Source organism: Ovis aries, chromosome X (genome assembly GCF_016772045.2).
Source record: "Ovis aries strain OAR_USU_Benz2616 breed Rambouillet chromosome X, ARS-UI_Ramb_v3.0, whole genome shotgun sequence".
Taxonomy (NCBI): domain Eukaryota; kingdom Metazoa; phylum Chordata; class Mammalia; order Artiodactyla; family Bovidae; genus Ovis; species Ovis aries.
In genome coordinates this window covers 43,074,715-43,102,245 of record NC_056080.1, presented here as the reverse complement: position 1 = coordinate 43,102,245, position 27,531 = coordinate 43,074,715, and the positions used below count along the sequence as shown (strand labels likewise).

The 27,531-nt window shown below is 42.8% G+C and overlaps 1 protein-coding gene across 1 annotated transcript; it reads left to right on the top strand.

The window, feature by feature from the left end:
- Window positions 1-713: 713 nt before the first annotated feature.
- Window positions 714-27,465, top strand: NDP (norrin cystine knot growth factor NDP). The gene is made up of 3 exons (XM_004022018.6): window positions 714-801; window positions 15,910-16,290; window positions 26,177-27,465. Exons 2-3 carry the CDS (start codon window positions 16,117-16,119, stop codon window positions 26,402-26,404), a joined length of 402 nt encoding a protein of 133 aa, XP_004022067.1. The 5' UTR covers window positions 714-801; window positions 15,910-16,116; the 3' UTR covers window positions 26,405-27,465.
- Window positions 27,466-27,531: the final 66 nt, after the last annotated feature.

Here is a 27,531-nt window from a genome sequence, read left to right as displayed (position 1 = left end):
ACTACTGTGAATTTAATCATGGATCTGCTGCTAAAAAATCATTTACTGGATAAACAGCTCAGAAAAGGAGAACTCTCACCACCCACCCACAGCGTGACCAAACAGAGCAGCCTTTTGCACTTGCTACCACAGCATCTCCTGAGAAGGAGTTCGGATTCCCATGTTTCTCCTCTGTTTCTGAGAATTTCAACTTCATCCTGGTCAGCTGCTGAATCGTTAAGCAGAGTGCCACTCTGTATTTCTGTGTCTTTCTTGCGGACGCCACCTCTTTAGGGCAGCCGCATGCTTGCCAAAGAATTAAATCCCGAATATTATGTAGCCCTTTATTAAATATTTCCAAAACACCAAAAAAAAAAAAAAAAAAAGAAGAAGAAGAAGTGGGGGTGGGTGCGTGGGGACTTCCTTGCCCTTGTTAGTCCTATGCGGTTCCCATCGTAAGATGCTCGGTGGAAGGGAGCCGAGCGGTGGGCAGAGGCGGCGAGTCCCCGATACCGGGCGCCTCACATTTCCCTGGCATTCCCATTTGCTAGTGCGCTGCTGCGGCCGCACGCCTGATTGATATATGACTGCAATGGCTCTTTTCCATTTGACATTCTCTCTCTCTCTCCCTCTCTCTCTCCCTCTCTCTCTCTCTCTCTCCCTGTGTCGCTTAAACAACAGTCCTAACTTTTGTGTGTTGCAAATATAAAAGGCAAGCCATGTGACAGAGGGACAGAAGAACAAAAGCAATTGGAAGTAGCACGACCTCTTTCTAGCTCTCAGAAAAGTCTGGGGAGAAAGGAGCCCTGCGTTTCCCCCAAGGTAAGCAGGAAAACAGCGCTGACGGCTTGCCTAGGAAATTACTTCTTTCCAAAGCGAGCGTTTCATCCTCCTCTCAGACAAAGAGACAACCTTTAAATACCACTTAAATTTGCATTAATTGAATTTGCATTAATCTGTAGCGCGCTAGCATTGTGTTTTGTAAATGAACGGGTCTTTGAAGTCGGTGACAGAGCGGGGGAGCCTCCAAGAAAGGCTGGAAAATCTCCTTTGGTTGGACTGAAAGGGATTGGATTTTCAGACTCTGCGTAGTTAGATGGAACTTTGTAATGATTCTTCTATTTGTCCCCGTGAAAGGAGACTGAGAAGCAGCTACTCGCCGACATGGATTCCTGAAGCCCCGGTTATCTTCCCCGCCGCCCTCATCCCTCTTACAATGGGGCACTGTGAACGCGGGCAAGCCTGCGAGTTTAAAAGCGCACTGTTTACTTTTATTACTACTTATGTATGCTGCTGATCTCCTGCCAGGGCTCTGCCGGAGTGCTTAGAATGACTTCAAACAATAGGCAACATTTATTTCTACCTTTCTGTGTCACGCTTTGCAGGAATCCTGTTCCTTTGCACCTTTCTCCCAACTTGCAAGATCTTCACTTCCATAGATGCGGTCAGGAGCGCCAGGGAGAGAGGAGTATGGGTTTACTATAGGATTTGCATTCCGCAAAAAAGTCCGGGGAAATGCATGTTGTTTGCCTTGGCCTTATTGCAAAGGGTTATTTTTAGTAAATCAGCTTGTCTCTACAGCTCCACTGATGCTACCTTGCCCAAGAAGTAACTGGGAAAGGATGCTCCCACCAGCCCGGGGACCAGGACATGTAGGGATGACTCCTACAAACACCTGAGGAATATTCAGAGGGTTCTTTCAAGCTCCTGAATACAAGTTCTCTCTTTAAATGAACAATTGGGCTGTAGGAGGCCTGGGCATAACTCTTTATTGGGGGACGGGAAGTTTGACTGTGTACAGAATGTTAATGACTCTGAACGCCCTGTAACTGAGGCTCATTGTCAGGGAGGAGCTGAGATAAACCTGCTTGAAAAAAGGTAGCCTTCTTTCTCTGCTGAGGTTCAGGTGTAGGAAAGGAAACTCTTTGGCAAGAGGGGAGTCCCTCATTCTATGCTTGGAAACTGTCATGAATAGCAGATCCGAATGCTGCGAAGCGTGTCTCTTTTCATTTATACTAGTGTATGTTAATTACAAGGAGCTGGCATTGGCAAACTGCTTCAACACCTAAATTAAATGTCAGATGTATTTGCAAACGTAGGGATGCCTAAAATGCAGAGTTGGCTATAGATGTCTACCAAATACCTACCATGGGGACTGCCGGATGCTTCTCAGTTGTGTGTTTAGATCAAATGCAAATATCTTCCTATTTTCTTCTCATCCGTCTGGCTTCTGAAAGTAAACTTTAGCATCCGAGTGGCCAATTTTTATCGTGGAGCAAGAACGTGCTTTCTGGGGAAACTCGTGTGATTTTCTCTAATAACGAAGCGAACAAGCATTGTTGAATGAAAATCTGGCTTTTGAATGAGCTAATTTACAGCTTTGAGAGAGTCATTATTTATTCGAGAAAGTCTGAGAAAAGACCATGGATTCTATTGCTATACAATTTTAAACTACTGCTGTTAACAAAGCATTTAGCCAAATCAAAACAATTTTTTTAAACTATTATTCAGACCACAATATGTGACTGTGTGAGCACAAAACGCAATGTTTTGCATCATTTACTTTCGCGTACATTGGGTTCAGGTAGAAAGAGAGCTGGCTGAAACCTTCTAGATGACCATGTACCATCAGCTGACAGCCACAGATGGAAACACGTCTGTGGAGGTTTAAATCTTAATTCGAGTCCCAATGACACTGTCAAGGGGAAAATAAATCATTTTTCAATACATTTAACAATTTCCAACTCATTTATTTTCCTCGGCCCTTGAAAAATGTGAGTTTCTCGGAATTATAGCCACCAGTGGTGGCCAGCAATTTTTACTGTATTTTGAGAATTTACAATTCAAGGCCTATTTTTCTTATTGGTTAATTATTCATGCCATCATTCTTTTAATGTTATGCCACTCCTGATGGATGCAAAGGTGAATGAGACACTGTCTCATGCCCTAATTCTCAGTCTCTATGCTATTTCCAATTAGATTTTGTAACTGACATGGACTTGGCCAGTGGGCAAACTGGTCAATGAGTTCCTTGTTAGAAAGAACCATTTCACATATCTGCTGGTACCCAGATTTACTAGAAATGATGGTCGCATATCGGTCGGTTTTCTTTCCGTTTATGATAACGGGGTTCCCCTTAGGCCTTTATCATTGGATCCTGGGGACACGACACTCACAGCTAGCACAGCCCAGATCTTTGCCTCCTGGCTAGGAGAAGCCTGGCAAAAGGGCAGTTTATCCTCTCTCTGCTCTCTTGAGCCCCCTTTGGAAAGGACCACGTGCTGTCTGTATCAGGGACAGCTATGAGTCACCTACTCAGTGGCTTACACCAGGGCTGCTTGATGAATCATTGAATTAGAAACACACCCGGAGGACGATGTAGCCAGTATCTCCCCCCACTTAGTTGTCCCACCCCCAGGATCGAAACCAATGACCTCTGGGCCTGGCCTAAATTCCAGAGGCCCCTGGGAAGAAGTTGCTGGAAGTCCTTGCCCAAACCCAGGTCTCAATCAGAGCCACTAACAATGTTGCTTTCAAATAATCCAATCTTTTGTTTCTGACACCAGTAGGTTACTGGGGTGGGGGGGGGGTACCCTGAAGGCAGCATCACCAGAGTCCTTGATTTGGTCCTTATCAGCAGATAATCCCCTGTGGTTGAATTAAGATGCCTCTGACTCCCTGGCGGGCGGGGGAAGGGGGGCTGACTCACCCTAGCCAGCCCTCAACTTCTTGGCCAGCAGCCTTCAAGCTCATCCTCACCTCTTCCCATGACAGTCAACTAAGGCAACTTTGTCCAGGCCCCCTGGCTGAGCCAGTGGGAGCAGGAGGGATGGGGCGGCAGGTGGCAGGACAGAGAGAGGAGGGAAGCTGGGCCATGGGAGGGTGGGTGAGCCCCAAGGCCCAGATTGCTGCAGCCTGCCCTGGCTGTGATCAGCTGTCATTTCCTCTTCGTGTATGACACTGTGGAACATATTAAAATTTCTCTGGGATGGTATGTTTGGAATTCCTCTGATGCCCCACCTCACCAACTTACCCGGACAATAAAAGCAAGGTTGTAAGCCTTTGAACAGCTGGCAGGCTATATATTTCCCCTCTTTCTTTCGCATAATCTAGTTCAGAAAAGAATCCAGCTAGACTGGCAGTGCCATGTCTGGGTACTGGTTTCCTGCAAGTCTTTCCTCCACCACCTCCTCCCGCCCTCCCTGGAATCTTCCTGGGTGGCATGTGGCTTTTCTTTGATTTTGCTCTCCACCACTCCCCACCCCGCCCCCTATTCCCCTCGCCTGAGCTCCTTCCATTGTGAGCTGGCTCTTTGCTCAGTCTGCTTTGCAGACAGCCTGGGTCCTGTCCCATCCAAGGCCAACAGCCCATGAGGTCTCTCCATATCCATAGTATTCCCAGGATGTCATTCTTGGCAGCAGCTCTGCCGGGCTGATGGGATCGGGGGTCTTTTTGGAGCACCCCGAGCCTGAGCCCATTCGCAGAGAGGAGCAGCCTCCTGGCTCAGGCTGCCCTTTAGGCTTCTGAGAGAAGGGCTGGAGTGACCCGGGCTGGCAGGGACCGGCATACCATCACAGTGACCCGCACATCTCCAGCAAAGGGCCGGGGGTGGGAGTGCTATGGGAACGCCTGAATGCACTTCGGCCTACATTAAGAGAAATGTGGTTATTCTCCGTTTCAGGGAGAGAGACAAGTGACTTGAAACAAAGCTCCCTGGATCCTTGGACCTGGACCCGCCCCCTTGCTCTGTCCTTCCCACATCCTTCCCTTACCAAGGAAAAAGAAGGACAGACAGGACTTTTAATTTGGCTAGTGTGGGGCTGAACGTCTTTAGGAAACCCATTTTGTGAAAGAGAGAGGGGAGAAATGGTTCCTGGGTTGAGTGGAACTAAAAATGCATGGGGCTAGGGAGGTGGGGAGGACTTCTTCTCTTTCTCTCTCTTTAAACAGCAGAACAACAGATCGGTTTATGAGCTGCAAATGGAACGACTGGACTTCTCAATTAGACATTCCCATTTAAGAGCCTGTGTAACCTCCTAGGTGCAGCATCCTTAAAGATGCTACTAATGTCCTCGGGTCCAAAAGGTATTAAGGAACACTCTACAACGCAGCTTCCTATTCCTTTTCTTTTCCTGGGGGCTTTGGTAGTCTTTCCGAATCAGCTAAAGTTCATTAAAAGACCCAAAAGGAAAAATTGAACACAGCTGAATTAAAATGAGTCTTTTTTTTTCCTGTTAGCTTGACAAGAAGAAAAAAAAAAAAGAAGGAAAAGAAAAGAAAGCGAAGAAAGAACCAACTCCCCTCTGTTGCCACTTCTTGGGTTTTAATATGAATTATTCCATACAAGTCCCTAGTCTAGAGAATCTATTTAAAGATGCCTGGCAGCATGAAGAGAGAGGGTAAAAATACAACCACTCTTTTGTCCATCAAAGGTTTTCTTTGGGAGGACATTAAGAGCCTTCCTATTTTCCTGTCTGCCCCTACCAGTGGCAACATTCCAGCTGGTAGTACCCACTCCTCACCCTTCAGATCAGCAACCATAAACTTCTATGTTGGCATCCAGGAAGAAAACAAAGGGTGGGGAATCCTGCTGAAAGCCCAGTGCATATGCAGCTGGGTGGGAGTAGCTGGTACTTCAGCAAGTGCTGACTTGGCCACGCAGGTTGCATGTGGCAAATTCACACACCCACACCCTGGGGTTTTTAAGGAAAGATTGTTCCATAGCATGCTTTCTGATGCAAGCTGCTCTCACATCTGCAAAGCTTTTCTCTTGTGTGTCTGGCAATAATTTGCTTGGTACCATCCATCCTTCCTGTCTCCCTCATCAGAGGGTCTCAGAGTCTGGTGGGTAAGACTATACTGCTAAGAATCACACCTCCCCCCTTACCAGAGCCATTTTCAGTCTTTAGAATGTAACTCCCTGGATGGGGGTTCACAGTCTGGGACAACTACTTTCTTGTTAGAAAGACTGCTGATTCAGAAATGCAAAGAATGGGTAGCTTTAGGAGGCAATATATCCCTCATGCTTAGAATCAGGAATTCATCCAATTAGAGGGCATTTCGCCCTCATGTCCAAATCTGTACATGAACATGGTCTATAGCCTTAAACTCAGTTCTTTAAGATTTCCAGTAGATATGTTTTTCTTTTTGTTTTGTTTTGTTTTTTTTTTTTTCTACAAAAGCTAAGAATCTTTTCATACCATGTTCTCTCTTCCAAAGCCTGGCTCAATCCCAACTTTTTCTTTTAAGCTGTGATCCAACCGATTGCCATATCCTTTAAAAATGAAAGGGCAACAGGTTAATACATTCAAGAAAGTTGATGAGTTGTCAGAAAATGCTCAGGGGTGACCCTTCTGTGGTGCCACCCACCAACAATAGCCCTAAAGATGGAGTCTCCTCCCATCCTTTCATCAATAAAGAATAAAGATAGGAAAAGAGTAGGCCACGGGAGAAGTAAAAAAAAAAAAAAAGGAGAAAGGATTATTTTTGATGCTCAAAATCTGCTACTGGAGATTTTCAAATAGCATAATTTCAGAAAAGGAAGCTTCCCTTAATTTCACCTATTCCTTGCCAAGAAGAGGGACTTGAACTCTGAAGTTGCCTTCTTTACTTGTCATTAGAAAATGAAGTCAACTCTTCAGGTGAAAAAAAAAATTCCCCTTGCTTAAATCTAAGTAAAATGATGTAGGCACACACATTTCTAATATGGATGTGACGAGTCAAAGAAATTCAATTCTTAATCAACGTCAATTTTTCTTTAAAGCTCAAGGCAGTATTTAAGGGCTTAATACATTTCTGTGACTTCTTCCCAGTTACGGGAAATGACTTCTTTCCAGAATTAAAATTTTTCTTTTGAAGTTTGAAATCTAAAGGCAGCAGAATAGAAGTGTCACATGGGGGCTGGCAATCAAGAGACATAACCAAAGTGTGTGTGGTTTAAGCAAAGCAAAATACAAACAGAAAACCAAAAGGCCAATAAGTTCAGAGTGATTAGCGATAGAGGGAAACACATTTTTAATATTTATGTATTTGGCTGCACAGGAGTCTTAGTTGTGGCATGCAGGATCTTTAGTTGCAGCATATGGGATCTAGCTCCCTGACCAGGGATCGAACCCTGGCCCCCTGCATTGAGAGCACAGAGTCTTAGTCACTGGCCCATCAGGGAAGTCTTGGGAAACACATTTTTATGTGATTGGCTTTTTTTTCACTTTGAAAAAATTGGTATTGGAGTATAGTTGACTTACAATGTTGTGATAGTTTCAGGTACACAGCAAAGTGAATTAATTATATGTGTGTATGTGGTGGGGGCGGGCTTCCCTCGTGGCTCAGATGGTAGAGAATCTGTTGGCAATGCACGATACCCAGGTTTGATCCCTGGGTTAGAAAGATCCCCTGGAGAAGGAAATGGCTACCCACTCCAGTATTCTTGCCTGGAGAATCCCATGGAAGAGGAGCCTGGCGGGCTACAGTCCATGGGATGGCAAAGATTTGGACACGACTGAGTGACTACACTTTCACTTTCACATATGTGTCTGTCTGTCTGTCTGTCTGTCTGTGTTCTTTTTCAGATTCTGTTCTCATATGGTTTATTACAGAATACTGAGTAGAGTTCCCTGGGCTTTAACCTTGCCCTTTTGACATGAATCTTTGTCTGCAAGTGTTGCTTCCGGATTGCCACAGGAGGGGATTCAGTATTCAAGTCCCATCACTAGGCAGAAAGGGCAAATTGGATGGGGAATGGAAATACTGAGTTGCTCTATTGTTTATGCCCAATTTCTAACTAAGGGCTCTACAGCTGTTAGGTGAGATCACTACCCACCATTCCAGAACGCTGTTGTGGGTGAGGAGATGCAAATGCAGCTTTGGAAATGCTTTGCTGGACACTTTGAAGAAACGCCAACATACTCATTTGGCTCCAGGGTGAACAGGAGCTTGTACCCTGAGCTAACATTGGTTATCCCTCTTCTACTGAGGCTATAGTGGTCCAGTGGCAGAGCAAGTATCGAATTACATCAGCACAGGGGGTCCCCAGAACATCTGGGAGCCTTTTCTTTTCTACAGGGAGAGTGCATATTCACGTTTTGATGAGACAGAGTGCCCTGTGCTGGGTAACTCAGAACTCCCCTGCTTTCCTTCCAAAGGGTCTTACACAAGGTGAGTAGTGGAGTATGTCTCAGTCCTCATGTGAAAGCCTCTTCCTGGGGAAGAGTGGGTGAAATGAAGGAAACCATCCCCTTGTAGAATTTTGCTATCTGAAGTCACTGAAAGGGCAGTGACAGGTTTGAAACATAAAAATTATGCTTCCTCCATCTCTCCTGTTACTCCCTTTGTGGCTTCCTCTCTCCCCATTATTGATGAAAGAATGGAAGCGGGCTCCATGTTTAGGACTATTGTTGATTTTTAGCACTGCAAAAAGGCCACCCTTATACATCTTCTGATAGCTCATCACCGTATCAGTTACAGCTTTTAGTGGAGTGGATTTACAATCCAAACCTCTAGAGGAGAAGCCTTCAACTGTATCCTACTTCTTGACACATGGGTAATCAGACTTGGTCATTTCCAATTTATGCAAGCTTTGTCCTCTAAAAGTGAGGTCTTTGTATAGAAACTATAGAAGCCTACAGAAGCCTAGCGTAGGATCCAAAACCCATATCCAATGGACAACTCTTTTAGTCCAACTCGCAGCCTAGAAGGGCTTCCCTGGTGGCTCAGATGGTAAAAGAATCTGCCTGCAATCCAGGAGACCTGGGTTTGATCGCTGGGTGGGGAAGATCTCCTGGAGAAGGGAGTGGCTACCCACTCCAATATTCTTGCCTGGAGAATCCCACTCACAGAGGAGCCTGGCAGGCTACAATCCATGAGGTCACAAAGAGTTGGACACGACTCAGTGACTAACACTAACTAATGCCCAACCTAGAACTTCAGGAACCCTAGCACAACGTTTCCATAGATGCTTTACTGAGCAGAGTGCCTTGCTCTTGACCACATTTGCAGAGAAGAAAGTTCTTCTAACCAGTCTTCCTCTTCTATCCTGAACCAGAGCATCACAAATGCCCCCCTAGGGCATGAAGATCTGTGACTCAATCCATTAGGAATAAGAGTCATTCACAGGAAAGGTGCAAGAAGGTTGAACTCAGCCTGTATCATCATCAACATCCTCAGTTGAAAGAAGTTTAATTTTACCATGATTGACTACTCTTAGTCTTTCTCTTATCCTCATTTGGTGGAGACTAGAAAGAAACACTTCAAATTTTAGGACAGCTTTAAGAGAAATAAGAACTGGCTAAGTATCTTCATTAACTGCTTCCTATTATTAACCACATGTTATTAATTTATAAATCATAGTACATTCAAACACCAAGTCAACTGATTATTAAGGGCTATTTTTATTTCTGGGCACAAATATGGCCTCATCAAGTGTCAAATTCTCATAGTTTGACCTTCAAATTTTGGCTTAGGCCCCACGTTAGAACTTGTTTGGACTTTTCTGTGATCATTAACTTCTTGAGTAAGAAAAGAACTTTTTCTGTAGTATTTATTTGGGGACCATGTAGCCCCAAAGCAGACGTACACTCTGATAAGCTTGGGTAGAGTTAGAGAATGTTAGAAACAGATAGAACCATAAAAATATCTAGACCAATCTGTTCTTTTTGTGGATGAGAAAACTGAGCCCCAGAGAAGGCAACTGACTTGCTCAAGATCACATAGCCAGTGACAGGAAAGTAGGTAGGGCTCAGAGTTTTCAGCTCCTCAATATGGCCTTCCTTCTGCCAGAGCAGACAGCAGTAGAATGCCCTTTGAGTTTCAGAAGGTTGTAGACTAGTTATCTAATATTTCTGATAAATAAATGTAAGACACCGGGTTGTAGGACACAGGCTAGAAATAGTTTTGGGGAGGAAGAGATGAAAACTGTAGATAGGTGGGAGTTTGGATCACAGTGAGTGATTTCTCTGGATTTCCTGAAAAATCAGGATTTGAAGTTTCAGTCAGGTTCCAAGTCCAGTCTTCCCACACCAGTCCTGCCCCAGACAGTAAAACTATTCATCCAAGGACACACACACAGGTGGCGCCACTTGACAGTTGGTCAGAAATTACTTCTATTCCCAGTCCTTTTTCACATCCCTCTTTATCCTAGCCTTTGATTTCTTGCTTCCTTCTTGGGCTCTATTTCTTGTTCCCTTTTGCTTTTTCCATCTCTTTGCTTGTTTCCATCTCTTCTCACCATCACCCCTGAGTTTGGCCATGTCTGCCTGGAGAAGGAAATGGCAACCCACTCCAGTATTCTTGCCTGGGAAATCCCATGGACAGAGGAGCGTGGCGGGATGCGGTGCAGGGGTCACAAAGAGCTGGACGTGACTGAGCGACTGAGCACGCCTTGTAATGCAGACTGGGAGAAAAGAGCTCTCCGAGACTAGAGAGCTGTTGTTTAATCCCAAGAATGTCATCTTTTTCCTAAGATGACTCTGTGGGGGCAAGCATTGCCTCCCATGCTCTGCCACCTCTAAGTGTAGAACAGACACCATACTTGAGATGCCAGGGGTAGGAGCTGCTCCCTCCCCACTGACCTTGGGGCTGCCCCTCCTTGGAGATACCTGGGGTGGGCAGGCTGGAGGGCTGCCTTTGGGTGAGCCCAGGCTTGACCTCTTTGTTGCTACTGATGTGCTGTCAGATAGGAATAATATAAAAAACCATTCATTGAGCACATGGGATGCTTTATAAAATCCAGCGTGCTGTTTACAGTTTATAAATTAAGTGCCTTGGGAAGAGCATCTGACTTATTCTCCAAGGCATCTGGTTGACTAGATCCAATTGGAATTCTTTGAGTTCCTGGGAAGGGGCTACTTAGCACTTCACACTCTCTGATGAGACTTTAAGTTTTTGTTTTTCTAATTCTAGTGTGAAGTGTTATCTAGTGGCAAGCTTTCTTCCACTTTTAAATCTCTGATTTTGTGTGTGTGCAATTCCTTTGAGAGAGGCTCTACGTTCTGCCATCTTTACCTTACTCATGCCTGAGATGATTGTTTTAAATGATAGTAAACATCAAATAATTCAGTCTGGCACACTGACGTCATTCCAAAGTCATTAGATTTTATTTGCTTAACTTGATCTTCTTAGGAATGATGCAATGGATGTTGCATATGAATTAGATGTTAAGCGAGTTCATCAGCATGTCCGAAAAGATTACCCAGAGAGACAGCAGGCCAAGACTCTGCTAGTGGATGCAGTGAGCTGGAAGAAGGAACTAGAATAGGACCTATTTTTCTTCCTGACCCTTAAGTCTCATCTGCTAGAGCAAAAGGAGACTCACAGTAGCTGTTCAGTGTGAATATGTGTTAAATATTTATTTGTAAAAATAAGCTCCAGGAGGTAAAACCTGCATGTATTATACCGAAAAACAGTCCAGGGGGGAAATATGGATGCTGAGTACCGCCCTCCCTTGTCTGGCAAGCAGGGCAAGAATAAGGCCACTGGGCACATGTCACTTGTCTTAGCCGACTGCTGGAATAACTTGTGTGAAACCAGCACTTTATCCTTTGCCAGGGAGAAGGTCAGCCCAAGAGTGAGTTGATCTGTGGATACAACACCATCTCTCACCCAGGAGGCTGGGCCCACTGTAAGCTCTGCTATATTATTTCGCTGAGGATGACAGGTGGGGAAATCTGGGCACCAGTTGTTCTTTTCCACTGGTATCATTTGGAGGGTAGCTCCAAAGTCGGGCACGCCAGCCTACGTGCCTCTCCTGCCGGCAGAGGCTCCACATTGGAGCTATTAGAATGTGGGCTCTGTATATCGGCCAAGTTCATGTCTCAGAGACTGTATCCGGAGCACTGAGCAGCCCAGGTCTACCAAGTTCAATGAGACAGTCACTTTCTCACTCAATCCATCACTAGCTGGGCTGAGGTTCTAAGTCTTCATTGGCAGCATTTGATTTTTATGCTACATGGCTTTAAAGCAAGTTAGAACTAATTTAATTTTGAGAAAAATAACAGAAGCTCCTACAAGACAGACATAGATACCCCTAGGCTGCCATCAAAGGGGGATCTCATCTCGAGTGATGTAAATCTCCTTCATTCTTGATTTTCCTCTTTGCGAGTGCTTCCCAGGGCACTCTGTACACCTTCACCTGTGCACATCCAGACCAACACAATGTTAAGGCAACTTGACTTAATCAGAATCACTCTTTTCTTGAGCATTCTGCTTACTTCTTCTTCAACACAGCAGTGTTGGTTCATTCAATTTGAGCACAAGGCAAAAATCCCAGTGTTCTGTTGCAAGGATTAGACTTTCACGCTCCAAGGGTTCTGTGAGTTCTGTGGCATATTTACACTGTTGCTTGCATTCTCATGTCAGAGTTTAATATAACAACTGAACAAAAAGTATCATGCTTTATGAGAGTGTTGAAATGAAAACATCTATTTCTTCTTAATGCTGAAGCAATATTTCTTCTGTCATTCTTTTACACTTTATCTTTATTACTACTTTTTGGCTCAGCTTATTATCTTTAAAGAGAAAATCAAATAATAGAGTTACGTTTTGTATGACATTAACTAGCTCTTTATCAGTATAAACGTCATAACATTTGGTTACAAAATTATTTTGTTCACCTTTTGGGGAAAAATTTTTTTTAAACTGTGCTTGCAATTCAGAATATTACTACTAGGTGGCAGTAGTGCACAAGAACAAACTGGTCCATGAGGAAAACTATTTGAGACTAACACGTCTTCCCATACTTCTAAGGAACAAAGGTTTAATATTATTAAAACATTCAAAGTGGCACAAACATCAAACATCCATTAACTTCATTACTAGTTCTAAGCCAAGATTTGATCTGAAAAGAGAAAGTATTATTTTTTTAATGAAATTTTGGATAGGTAATACATTTGCAAATTCAGACATCTACAAATTAAAAAAAAGATATATAGCAAAAAGTCTTTTTCCCAGGCCTGTCCTCCAAATCACACACATAACTAACTGTATAGTTTCTTGAGTATCCTTTCAGAGCTTCTCTATGTAAATACAAATTAACATAAATATATATTCTTATCCCTCTTTGTTTTAACACAAATCAGTAGAATTTCTGCATTCCTCTGTATAGAGGTACAGATTATTTGAGTGTATGAATGTTGTATAATATATTTAACCAGCCCCCTACTAATGGAACTTTTGTGCTGTTTCCAGTTTTATGCTCTGACAACCAATGCTGTAGTGAATAACCATATGCTTATGTGATCTCACATGGAGGAGAGTTCTCCAAAGTGAAATTGCTGGTCTAAATTATATACATTTTTGGCTTAATAAATATTGCCAAATTGGCTTCTATAGAATTTGCACCAATTTTTACTGTACTGTCTCCAAAATAGGCTTGTTTTCCCATAGCCTTGCCAACAGAGTACATAATTAGATTTTGGGATTTTTATAAATCTGACTGGTTGAACAAAGTATCTCAAAGTACTTTAATTTTCATTTATAAGTGAAATTTTCTCTTATATAAGTGAGGGTGCCCATCTTCTATATTTAAGGGCCTGTTATATTTCATTTTCTGTGGAATAAATGTAAATGCCAACACATACCACCATACATACACACACTTTTATAGGATTTTGTTGTCGATGTCGTCACTTGTTTTTACCATCATTCTATGCATGCTTTTCTTTCATTTGCTTTGCTCATTTAACCATACCTCCTGGCCATGGCTCTGAAAAGAAGTTGGCAGTGGAAAGGGAAGGCCAGGACTGGAATGTCTGCTTTTCCCCTTCATCCCCTTGCCATTGATTCCTGGGGGAAATATCTGTAGACCAGAGTGGTGAAAGGAGAAGTCCAATAAATCCTCTTTCTAAAACTAATTAAGGCTTCAAAGAGACAGATAACCACTTGGGAAAATATAGTCATATTGAAACTCAGGAAATGGTCAGTAATACCTCAGCCTCTTGACATGGAACTGAAGAAAGCTCTGGCTCTTTGAGCTGAAGTCTTGCTGACTTTCAGTGTAACATGCAGAGGAAAATCTAGAATATGCAGCTGAAAAGAAAGCAAAAATGCTCTTCTGCATCTTTTGCTGATTTGGAGCTTTAGGTTCAGATTTGATCAATTTTAGTGAGATGTTACCATTAGCATGCACATAAAGGAAAGTGGTGCAAAGTTGCGTGCAAATACGGTGTCTTGAACTTTAGGATTATTCTCTACATATGAAGATGGGGGTAAATGAATCCATAAGTATGTAAAATGTTGGCATTTTTGATCAAGAGGGGGCTGCAGATGCCATTTTTTCCCAACTCCTCTACAGATGAGGAAACCAGGGCTGAAACAGTTCAAATGATCCTGTACATGATCCCCAGCTAATGAATGGCAGTGCTAGAATCCAGGTGAGTCCCCTCATTACTGTTCCCTGCCCTTCCTGCAATTTATAGGGCTTCCCTGAAACACACATACTCAAGTTTGCCATTGCCAGGGATGCTCCACTCTGAAACAGCCCTGTGTCACATACCTTTCTCCACCTGGGATTTCACTGTCCCACACTTGCAAGACAGCTAAACTGAGGTTAAGGGGATCTGGGGCCACTCTGTTAGAGCAAGAGTAACCAACTTATATGGACTAGAATTTCATCTTATCAATACTTTACCATGTTTATTCAGACTGTGAGTAGGAAGCTTAAAAAAATGTTGTACTATGAAGCAAAATATTCAAACTTTTATCTGAAATACCTCTGAAAGCTTCTCTGAAGCTTTAATTATTGTGTTCCTTTTGTTTTTGATGTAATGTCAAGTCCTCCAATTTCCTTTTTTTTCCAGTTTTTATTTATTTATTTATTTATTTTAATTTAAAAATCTTTAATTCTTACATGCGTTCCCAAACATGAACCCCCCTCCCACCTCCCCTCCCCATAACATCTCTCTGGGTCATCCCCATGCACCAGACCCAAGCATGCTGTATCCTGCGTCAGACATAGACTGGCGATTCGATTCTTACATGATAGTATACATGTTAGAATGCCTCCAATTTTCTTAAATGGTTGAAAATACTTTTGATGCTCTCTGTCTTCTGGTGTGATAATGCTGGCCATGCCTTGGGGGTGGGGTTACTGAAGTGATTTGAGCTGACTATGGACCCGAGTCCTTTGTTCAAGAGGTATATGCTTTAAAAAAACGAGGCAAATTTCAGGTATGGTATGATCCCACTTTAATGACAAGTCTCTGCTCCAACAACCACTTACTTTTTCAAATTATACCATGTGCTTGGGCTACAAAGGCTCTTCAGAAATGTGTGAGTTTGTTGGCAACTATACATGTGTTGCCTTAACCACACTGGAGAGCAATTAGCATAATGTGTATTTCCGATGCAGCTTATCATTGACACTGGGTGGCGCGGAGCTTCACACAAAAACAGGATGAGCCCAGAGTGCAGAAGCGGAAAACTAGGTGGATGGGTGGGTTGGACTTGGACATGGAAAATGTGCTTCCTTCCCGTGGGACATGCCCTGTGTTCGTTACTGCTGACCTGCCTCTTCTCTAGCCCTGGAAGCTGACATGGACATCAAAGCTTACTGAGATACTAAATAGACCCTCTTGCCCCCACCAGCCAGGAGTAAGAATGAGACCACCCAACTGAGTTATGCTAAGGCCAGAACCACATGGTTAATCTTGACTATGGGTTCAAACGATCTTTGTTCCTTGGAACATGGACTCCAGCGATCAGAGTCAACATCTACTTTCATTAAACCATTGTGTCCACCTTCAAATGATTTTAAATATATACCATAAGCTATGGGGGAAGCGGTACGAAATGGCTGAGAGCTTATGATAATGACACTCTAGAAACCAATATTCTCAACTCATAAATGACATGGAAAAAATTCTACTCAGTACCTCCAGGGTTCCATTAGTTTTTCTGGATAAATGTTTCTGGGGAAAATAATTTCTGCTTTCATTCCAGTTGTGCAGCAGATACAGTGATGATGGACCGCGAGTGCAAAGAGTAAGACGAAACTCCGGCATACAAAGGACAATGACAAGCAGAAAGCTCCAACCAGATCCTGCCCTTTCTTTGAAAGGAACTAGAGCCTAGGAGGTGAAGGCATTTCCAATTTTTAGTCCTCTGCCTCCCTCTGCTGTTCTTCTTGAGAAGTTTTCCCTTACAACAATGAGAAATCATGTACTAGCTGCATCCTTTTCTATGCTCTCCCTGCTGGCGCTAATGGGAGATACAGGCAGCAAAACAGAGAGCTCATTCATGATGGACTCGGATCCTCGACGCTGCATGAGGCACCACTATGTTGATTCTATCAGTCACCCGCTATACAAGTGTAGCTCCAAGGTAAGACCAAGATCTCTGTGAGATATCCTTACTCCCAGAAACAGGAGAGAAGGCCTATTCTTATAACAAGAGATGGGGAACTATATGGCTGACCCATAGGGACTGCCACAGAATCACGCTTTTAGGGTTTCCCACCATTATTTCAACTGTTGTCACTAAAGCTGCCTAACTGACCATGTACATACCCAGCTACCTTCATTCTATTCAGACTGCTCGAAGTCAATAAGAAAGGCTGGAAGCTTCGACAATAAAGTTGATGCTAGGCTCAAGGTGGGAGGGATATGTTTTATCCTTGGCTGTGAAATTGATGAGCAGTGGTGTCCTTGTTCAAGAAAGAAAAATGGTGTCTACATATTATCATAACTCCTTCTATCTCCACCAACAATGAAGAAGAAGGGAATCCAAGCAATACGATTGTACATTGGAACATACTTCTTGGTGGGCTCTTCAAATAGTTTCCTGGCCCATGCCTTTCTCTTACTGCCATGTTTATGTTAAAATGAAGTCAAAAGAAAAATGGCCTTTTGATCAGTTACTATCTTACCTTGATTATACAAGTCATTCTTGTTTGGTGCAGGTTATATATATATGTTATTTTTTGCACAGGCAAAAATGATATCTCAGTGTTGAGATGGAGCGTATGAAGTAATACCATGCTTAAACGTCACTGAGTGGCCAACCACATGGACCACCCAGGAGGGATGCACACAGTAGGGAAAAATAGACTCAGAAGGAGACTTCTCATGACTGTCACTGCCCTCAGTCATATGAATGAAATTTTCCCACATTTGGTAAATAAGAATTTGTTTAGCTCAACCTCAGAGATTTTCATTTCCAACCCTGAGACTAAAACCACTTAAATATTCTCTTATGGCATGCATTTTTTAAATTACCAGTATAATTAAGAAGTTTTGGTAATATCAACCACTAAAATTGAGACCATATAAGTTAATGGCTCTCCTCTCCATTTAAAAACATTACGACTTCTGTCTCCTGTTAAAATTTCCGTAGCATCTCTGAGTATAGCTCAGTGATGATGGCTTGTTTTAGTTTAGGGAGATCAGAATTTGGATTAACTCACTTTAACCAAAACTTCTTATTTGTACTTGTTGAACTAAAAAAAAAAAAAAAAAGCAGTAACTAGATAAACTTGAAATTTTACAAGCCTGCAATTCCTTCTTAGGAAAGATTATAAAACAAATTAAGAAAAAACAATAGGACATGTTCTCACAGCTGTGATTGCTGAGAAGCTGTAGGCTGAGGTGAGATGGACTAGAGCAATTACTCATTTCTCCTCCACTCCCCCTACAGAGAGCACTAGTACTTCGTGTTTTTTATTCCATGGATGATTTCTCCCTCTACTGAGTTGTCCTCTATAATCATGATTCTTTCTAAAAAAAGAAAAAAAAAATATCAGGGACTTCCTTGATGGCCCAGTGGTTAAGACTCTGCACTCTGACTGCAAGGGGCACAGGTTCGATCCCTGGTGGGGGCACTAAAAGATCCCACATGCTGCAAGATGAGGCCAAAAATAAGTTTAAAAGAAAGGAAATAAAATTATTTCAAAGAAAGTGTTCACTTGATGATAGGAAGGAACAGGAAAATTGAAACATTTCTAAAAACTAAAGAACAAGCTGAGATTTGATGAAATGATAGTGGAGCGGCTTAGCAATTATCTAATTAGTTAAGGAAAGGTCAAAGGAGAGATAGCCTTAACTCGAACCCAACAAACTCATGGTGCTTGAGCATGAGTCTTAGAAACAGACTTTAGTCCACCTTTGTTCACCTCTGTTTCTTCCAGAATACCATGATAAATAGCATAAAATTGTGATTGTAGAAAAACGTTTGTAATTTCATGGGAACCATTTGTTTTCAAACATAACAAACTATCCCTAATATAGCAATAGTTTTATGTAAATTGTGCTTGCAATTATAAACCTTGCTTCCTTGGCCATAAAATATGCCTGGCAGAATCTCAACTACCCAGACCTTCTCTGGATTAAATTTTCTCTATGTATTCAGGAATAAAAATTGCTTTTCATTTTGAGATGTTCTGTAAGTCTTAATTCTCACAGACTCAGGCTAGTTTATCTGGTGTCTGGTCTTTGGAAGACAGATAAAGGGGAGCTTTTTGACGCATGCTCAGGGAAGAAAGAGCATTTGCTTAAAAATTTAAAATGTGTCAGGCACCTCATACTCTATGATCTAATCATTGCTGACAAACCTATGATGGAAGGCTTTATCATCCCCATTTTACTGGTAAGGAAAGCTGAAACCTGAAAAGTATTAAGTAGATTGGTCAGTGTCAGTTAGCTCAGGATTGGCAATGTCTGCCTTGGAGTGTTCATCTATCAATTCATCTTTCATTCAATTCACTCGTCTTTCATCTGGCTCTTCCTATTTTGGAGATACGCAAATAGAATGTAAGAGCCATTATTTATTTTTTATTATTTAAAAAAATTATTGAAGTATAGCTGATTTACATTGCTGTGTTAATTTCTTCTGTGCAGAAAAGTGACTCAGTTTTACATACATATTGATATATATGTATGTGTATATATATATATATATATATTCTTATTCATATTCTTTTCCATTATGGTTTGTCATAGGATATTGAATATGGTTCCCTGTGCTATACACTAGGACCTTGTTGTTTATCTGTTCTATATATAATAGTTTGCCTCTGCTAATGCCAAACTCCCATTCTTTCTCTCCCCACCCCTTCTCCCCCTTGGCAATCACAAATCTGTTCTCTGTGTCTGAGTCTGTTTCTATTTTGTAGATATACTGATTGGTACCGTATTTTAGATTCCACATATAAATGATATCGTATGGTATTTGTCTTTCTCTTTCTGATTTACTTCACTTAGTATGGTAATCTCTAGATCCATCCATGTTGCTGCAAATGGGAGCTGGTATTCAGAAGTCTAGGCTCAACTTCTGGCCTGCTGAAAATAATGATTTACACTCAACAATATCTGTAGAAAAATAAAAAAATAATAGGGAAAGCTTTTCTGGGAGCCTTCCATGAGACTGTTTCCCCTCACTCTGAACTTGCAGCTGGCCAGCCCTGGGGGCCTGTCACCTATCTCCTAGCAATTTTGGAAAGGGCTGACCGAGTCAAGCAGAGAGGACCAGCCACCATGGTCCACGAAGGAGGTCAGTGTGGCCACAGGTTATGATGCACCTGCTGACTTTCAGTAACACCTACTAGGATCTGGTGTAAAAGATGCAGGGAGTAGCAGCTTTGTTGACAATCTTCCCTGGAATTTTTAGTAAAGGTTGTAGAGCAAACAAGTAAGGGGTCAGAGGTTAGTGGGAATGAGTTATCTGGGGAATCTTCAAGGGAACTGAGGCATCCCAGGCTTTGAAGTGAGAGAGACCTGGTTTTCAATTCCAGTCCCCCAGTTTGTAAAATTCCAGCTTCACACCCACTAAGGGTGACTTAGGGGCAAGTGAAAGCATGCCTTGGTGCCTCAGTTTCTTCCTATGTGAAGCTAATGGTCTTCCAAAAGGTATGGGTCTGGGTATTGATGGTAATATTTGTAACGCATCCAGCTTAATATCCGGCATCTAATAGACATTAATAAATGATAGTGTGATCTTGATGAAGTTTTAAACTGGACAGGTGTTTAGACTCACTCTTCTATTTCAGTCACCACTGAAACCTCAATAAGTATTGGGATCTCCTACAGCCTTAAAGGATTAGGAAAATGAAGCTCACTGCAGTTCTTGTTAACTACAGAGACCTGGTGGGGGTGGGGAAGTGTGCAGAGGGGCAAAGTAAATGTAAGCCATGGTACTGGGTGCTGAAAGGGAAGATCCAAGGCAAAAGGGAACAGACTGAGCCGGTTGACCTCCCGTCTCAGGTGAGCGGAGGAAGGAGGGCTTGGAAGGGTATGTTCTGGTTTCAGGCCAAGAAGAGGTGTTCAGGAATCAAGGCTGGGAAAGCAAGTCCACAGGACAGGGCTGTGAAGTCTGAGCTGGGTGAGGAACAGGAGATGGTGGCACCAAGCCAGGAGTGGGGAAGAAAGGCATATGGTTGTGTGAACTCTGAAGGGCCACAGGAGCAAGCAGGCAGCGGCCAAAGGAGAAGAAGGAGGATTCAGGGGACAAAGCCTGGGGAAATTCCCTAAGGAAAGGGGGCCTGTGATGCCCAGGCTGAGCCTCAAGGTTGAGAAGAGGCGATTAGGATCCCTGAGCCATTTCCTAGTGCTGCCCATGAAGCTCACCACATGGTAGGAGAAATGAGGGGAATCAGTGATATTGAGTTTATAACACAATTGCCTACTAGACGGATACGACTTGATTAAAAAAAAAAAAAGGAACAAATTTATACTGTGGTGGGTAGTTGAGGCACAAAAGTTAAAAGAAAACACAGGCTACATTTTTGCCCTCATCAGGCTTACGAGTAAAGCAGGGAGAGAGGAAAGGGAAGCATTCAGTGTGCAGAAGGCTCTTCATGTCAGTTTGAGTTGTAACCGGAGTGAAGGGACCAGGTTCTAGCTGGAATCCACCAAGTTTCCACCCGCCCTATGAGAGCTCACCCCACCACCCACAACTACTTCCTCCCCCTGGGTGCCATTTTGTGGATGCCCTAAGCCTGACACGGACCCTTCGGAGGTTGACTTGGGTCTCTGGAGATGAGCTGAACAGTCATGTATCAATGATGTTGGTGAGGTGAGGAAGGAGAGAAGCAGAGGAGAGTCATGTTCCTGAGGAGAAAGTGGGGTGCTTCAAGGGGTGCCATGGAATAAGGGATGCTCACTGCTAAGAAGACACAAAAAATTTTTCTCACTCGATTGAGCTAAAATAGCCAAAACCCTATTATGATAGCGAAGGATGGAACAGGTGGGTCTTTGTTCTGATAGTGATGGAGCCATGACCTGCACCAGGAATTCATGGCGTCTCCACATGACAGGAAAAGAAAGTGGCTTTGGAGAGGGTGAGTCTTTCAACAGGGGTGATGAAAACCATCTGTGTTTGGGTTTTCTCCCTCTTGGAAGACGCTTGTGTATTGCAGCAAAAGACATAACTATCTAAGAACTGTGGTAGGTCACCAGAGAGAGTGGGAGCCTGAGGTATCTGGCTGCAATCCTTGGGCTGGACCCAGGAATCACAGCTGGCTACAACCCTCACAATGTAGCCTGAACTTGTTTATGACCAACTAGCATCTTATGCTAGAAACTTCAGAGCTTGAAAGGCTGACTTTTATGCTCTGACAATATAGCACCGCAGTTAGGAGAGAGAGCTTAGGAATCGTGAGGTCTTGGTTCAGAGTCTTGGCCCTCTATTGTACAGCTGTGTGACTTCAGGCAGATAACTTATCCTCTGCCTTTGAATTTCTTAATTTGTAAAGTGGGGAAAGTTTACCTTTTGAAATGGTTGTTAAGTATTAAGTTGCCTGTGAAGGGCTTGGCACAGTGCCTGGAGCCTAGAAAATGCTCAATACATGTTATATATCATCATCATTATTATTCTTTTATTACTACCCAAGGACCTTCCGTTGCTCTTAGCCTCAGCACATGGAAATCAGATTAGAACATGAAAAAGTCTATCCATGAGCAAATACTCTGAACCCGGCAGCTCTGTTTATGTTAAAAAGAACTAGATTTCACATCCAGCCAGAACCAAGCGATTCCAAGGTTGGGGAGATACAATGAGGCTGCTGGAGAAGTTGCTTAGCTTCCTAGCATCAAGCCATAAGATAGCAAAAATTGAACCTGACCAAAAGCAAATACTATGTATCTGTTACACAAACACACACACACACACACACACACACACACACACACACACCCCGACAACACAAGCTGTGAAAAATCAATAGAAGTTTGTATGAGCAATAACCACCTATTGAACCCACTCCTGTAGGGGTGCAGGTCCATGTGGGTTCTTTGTCCAAAAATGTTCATTTCTTGATTTCATAATGGAGCAGTGTGTATGGTCTCCATTAAGAGTAGTTAAGTGCACTGCAAAATGCAGAGGAATTAATAAAATACAGCCAGGTCACCCACGTATGAGGAATGTGCTTGAGCGTAAGCTGGGGGCCAATGTGTTTTGCCAGGTAAACTGATGCTTGAAGGTGTCAAAGATCTATTGAACTGAAGGATGGATTGGTGACCAGTTAGAGGGTGTGTGGTGTCATCCAATGAATTGCTGGGAGGTGGTGGGAGTCCTTGAATGACTGGGGAATGGAGTTGGGCAAGAGACTTAACAGTGGAGGAGATATTATTTAGGACTGCCATCACTCTTAGAAAATTCAGCTGTGGTTAAGTTTAGAGATAGTGATGATGGGTCCCAAGAAGCGCATACATAAGAAAAAGGTCAGACTTGTTATATGGTTAGGACTCCATACCGTAGGCAGGTCAAAGTAGATAACAGTAAGGGGTGAGTTGGCTCATGCCTCAGGAAAGCATCTTAATATTAGGAGGCATGATATTACAGTGCCTTAGACTAGGGGTTTGGTTTTAGACAGACCTGGATTTGATTTCAGCTCTGCCTTTTACCAGATAGGTGAGTCTGGGGAATTTATTTAAACTCTCTAAAGCCCCAGTCTCCTCTTATGTAATAATGATACAGATAATAATAGTACCTTTCACAGAAGATTGTTATGAGAATTAAATGAAATAACATGTTGTAAGTACTCGATAAATGTTAGCTGCCATCGTTGGTGGTGTGTGCATGCTCAGTGGTGTCCAATTCCTTGAGACCCCATAGATTCTTCTGTCCATGGGATTTTCCAGTCAAGAAAACTGGAGCGAATTGTCATTTCCTTCTCCAGGGGAATCTTCCTGGTCCAGGGATGGAACCCGCCTCTCTTACATCTCCATGTCTCGTTTGGACATGACACATCATATATCTTTGCCCTTCTGAATGAAGTCTGCTGGCACAGCTTAGCTCTATCCATCCAGACTGAAACTGAATCTCGAAAGACTCCATTTGTAGAGGTGATCTTTGAAGAACTCTTCATCTGCCTAATAGATGATCCACATTAGAGATGAGCAATTTTAACATTACTCCAAAGTGAGATGTGAAGGAACTATTCCCATGTACTATCAAGGGTGAGAAGAGACTGGGAAGACCTTGAACTCTTTCTCTCATTAGATGGATGGAGCGGGCACCAATAACTGGCATGTGTGATATAGATTTGTGGCATATTCTCTCAAAACCAGTTTCAGATCATGTCTGCTTTCCCTATCAATGTGAAGAGGAGGCAGGGTAGAATCAAAGGTTTAATACAATCAAAATTACTTACAGCTGCCATTTTTTCCCTGCCTCTGTGACCTTTCAGAGAAAATAAATCAATAGGTCTAGTCCAACATATCCTTCACCAAGCCCTGCTAGTCTCATATTCTCTTGTTGGTTGCTAAGATATTATTGAATTCACCCAGTATCTTTTCAGATATTGATGTTAATGAGTTCTAATTACCAGAAGTCATCTTTTCCTTTTGGAAAGATGGGCAGGCCATTTACTTCTTTTAATTCTTGGGCATTAAATTCTGTCCTATAGGATGATATTCGAGATAATAGTTGGTGAGTTTTCAATAATAATTGCTAATTCTTAAAATACCACGAGATAAATGTCAAACAGTTTCATGCATATTTATGGACTGTTTAATCTTTTGTTTGAATAGTTCCACTTTTTATGTTTTTGTGGGTTCTGGAAGTATAGGGCAACTTTTTTTCCATCACTTAATGTGAAATTCACCAAGCAAGACCCTCCCACATAAACAGACCAATAATCTCAGGTTTCCACCACCTTCTGTGCCCCAATATATAATGTTCTATAGCTTAATGAATCAAGCTACCCATCCTTCTCCCACTGTGACTGCCACTCCCAGGATACCATTTATGTATGGTACACATAAATGAGTCTCTGCTCCATCCTTTTAATCTGTATGCAAAATATAAGTTTGTGCTTATATCCATTGTTTGCCGGAAAACTTTCGTAGCTTGCATCAGATTCTTAAAGGGTCTGTTTACTAAAGACACATTAAGAGCCCCTGTAAAGAACATAGGGCTTCCCAGGTAGCTCAAGTGGTAAAGAATCTGCCTGCAATGTGGGAGACCCAGGTTCGATCCCTGGGTAGGGAAGATCCCTTGGAGAAGGGCATGGCAACCCACTCCAGTATCCTTGCCTGGAGGATGCCATGGACAGAGGAGCCTGGTGGGCTACAGTCCATGGAGTCACAAAGAGTCAGACACAACTGCTGCTGCTGCTGCTAAGTCATTTCAGTTGTGTCTGACTCCGTGTGACCCCAAAGACAGCAGCCTACTAGGCTCCCCCATCCCTGGGATTCTCCAGGCAAGAACACTGGAGTGGGTTCAGACACAACTGAGTGACTAACAGTTTCAGTTTCATAAAGAACACACAGCCTCTGCTGCTTAAACCTAAGCTTTATTATCGCCCTAGCCTACCTTTGGAGATGGAGATGGTCAGAATGAATGCATCCTAATATTTGCCTTAAACGACTCTGAAAATGCAATTGCACATAACCTTAGTCTCCTTCAACATATATGCCCAGAAGTGTGATTCCAGGTCTCAAAACATCCCCTGTTTCTATTTCACTGTCTTGTTTCAAGTTGTAGTGCCCCGAATAGTTCTTCCTAAGCATCATTAGGTTATTCTCTTTTTCTTCTTCAGAAACCATATTCTTTTTTCTTTAGTAATTTCCTGTAGATAGATTTTTTTTTTCTTTTTCTGTAGTCATTCTTTATTTACCCCCCAATTGCAATTTGGAATGACATTTTGACATTTCTACATTTTGAGACTGATGGAACTGGCATGGAGCCAATGGCAAACTACCACCTGTCAGTAAAAATTTCTTTTATTCTTTGGTTTTTATTTGCACATCATGGTGGTGGGCTGTGTCCAGTGGTACTAAACCCCCAGTGCACCTTCAGAATCACCTAAAGAGCTTGGAAAACCATGAAAGTCTGGGCTCGACTCCAGAGGATATAAATTCACTTGGCCTGAGATGGGGCCTGAGTGTTGACATTTTAGAAGCAAATTTGCAGCAATGTAGAGATGGTTGGATAGTATCACCGATTCAATGGACATGAACCTTGGTAAATCCTGGGAGACAGTGAGGGACAGGGAGGCCTAGCGTGCTGCAGTCCATGGGGTCTCACAGAGTCGGACATGACTTAGCAATTGAACAACAACCACAGGTGATGCTATCATACTTCATATTTTCGTGTATAATGACAGATACAGATTCTTTTTCACTTAGGTTGGGAAATTTCATTGAATAGCAGCTGAAAGGCCAGTTTCAGTTGGAAAAATTCATTTATATCTGTGGTAAACTTTATTTTGATGAAAAGTTGCACTAGCATTTTACCACTAGATGGGAAAAAATGAGGAACTTTAAAAAATCAATGTATTTAAAATGAAGCAAAAAGCATGTATGTATCAGGCTTTGTTTTGAATGAATCTTTCCCCCCAGTCCTTAATGTAAAGATCTTGTGTTATAACTTTTAAAGCCATAACAATAAGAGTGCTAAACTGTGGACTTAAAAGTAGGTGTGTAAATACTTTTACACTGGTCTCTTCCAGCAGGAACTCATCCAGCCAGGAGTGTTAGGGCCTTTTAAAGGATGCTTTGGGACTTGGCTAAGATTTTGGCTTCCCCGTGGGTGACGCTAGTGGTAAAGAACCCGCCAGCCAATGCAGGAGACATAAGAGACGCAGGTTCGATCCCTGAGTCCGGAAGATCTCCTGGAGGAGGGCATGGCAATCCACTCCAGTATTCTTGCCTGGAGAATCCCATGGACAGAGGAGCCTGGCAGGCTATAGTCCACAGAGTTGCAAAGAGTCTGACATGATGGAAATGACTTAGCACGCAGGCACATGGGGTAACCACTTCTTTTCTCTCCCCAGATGGTACTCCTGGCCCGGTGTGAGGGACACTGCAGCCAGGCGTCACGGTCTGAGCCCTTGGTCTCCTTCAGCACTGTCCTCAAGCAGCCCTTCCGCTCCTCCTGTCACTGCTGCCGGCCCCAGACCTCCAAGCTGAAGGCACTGCGGCTGCGCTGCTCAGGGGGCATGCGACTCACGGCCACCTACCGGTACATCCTCTCCTGTCACTGTGAGGAGTGCAGTTCCTGAGGCTTGCTGTTGAGTGCCTTCTGGATGGGACAGACCCTCCCCCTTGCTGAGGCAGTTCAACCAGCCACGGAAGGACTGGAGAGGGAAGAGTTAAGGCAAAAAAAAAAAAAAAAATATATATATATATATATATGTATGTATGTAGCAATTCCCACGGGATTCTGCATATTCTAGTAATAAAGAGTCTACATGCTTGTTGACAGAGATACTCTGGGAACTTGTTTTCCATTCCCATCTCCTTTCCCTGGTACAATTTCTTTTGGTTCCTTTTCAGATTCAGGCATCTCCCCTTTTGGTGCTGAATGCCATCTGGGCTTCCAACAATTCAGCATTAGTGGGAAAAGTGGGCTTCCAGGCAAGAGTGGGTCAGGCTGTCACAGTTTTAGTATTGATAACGGAAGCATTTGCTTTGGAAAGCAGGAAAGCCAAATTCTTTCTGGGACATCCTCTGGCTTTTTTTTTTTTTTTAAGTCTTGTGACTGGGTCTAAGGTTGCCCTTGCTGCTAAATATTACCAATTTCAAATTCCAGGCACCAAGCATGTGGATATGTTTAGCCAGGTTCATTCACAGCCAGCTAACTGATGTTAAAATCACTAACAAGCAGATTTTCCTATGTGATGCTGGAACTCCTGATAGCCATCATTATTATTAAGAAGTGACTTTGGGAAAGTAAAAGTGGCATAAAGAATTTGTCACCTTGAAGCTCTCTCAGATAAATTATGGTAACATATGGTAAGAGAGCAGACTTTTAAAGACCTGCACAAATATGGATCCTGCACTGACTTTGAAAAAGGCATATATGTACTAGTGGCATGGAAAATGCTCTATACTCATGCATGCAAATTAGACAACCAAGTACAAATATCTTTGTGGGTGTGCTATAGCTTTAGCCATGTCATGGGCATCATTCGCTCATATCCACTTGTCCATGGGACGCTTGCTGCCAAAGATGGTGGCCTGGCTCATCTTCTTAACATTTGGTTCAAATAGATTTTGGTCCTTGAGGCTCAAAATTGGAGTTATTCCCATGTTTTGAAATAAAAAGAGAGTATCTTCAAAATCTTAACAGTGTAAGGATTGTTTTTTTCCTACTCAACTACTAGGATGCATCCCCTATGGTGTGTGA

Excerpts from the sequence above, each read along its gene's own strand:
- NDP (XM_004022018.6), top strand. The coding sequence starts at position 16,117 with ATGAGAAATCATGTACTAGCTGCATCCTTTTCTATGCTCTCCCTGCTG. Across the intron at positions 16,291-26,176 it reads TATACAAGTGTAGCTCCAAG|ATGGTACTCCTGGCCCGGTG; the intron begins GTAAGACCAAGA and ends TTCTCTCCCCAG.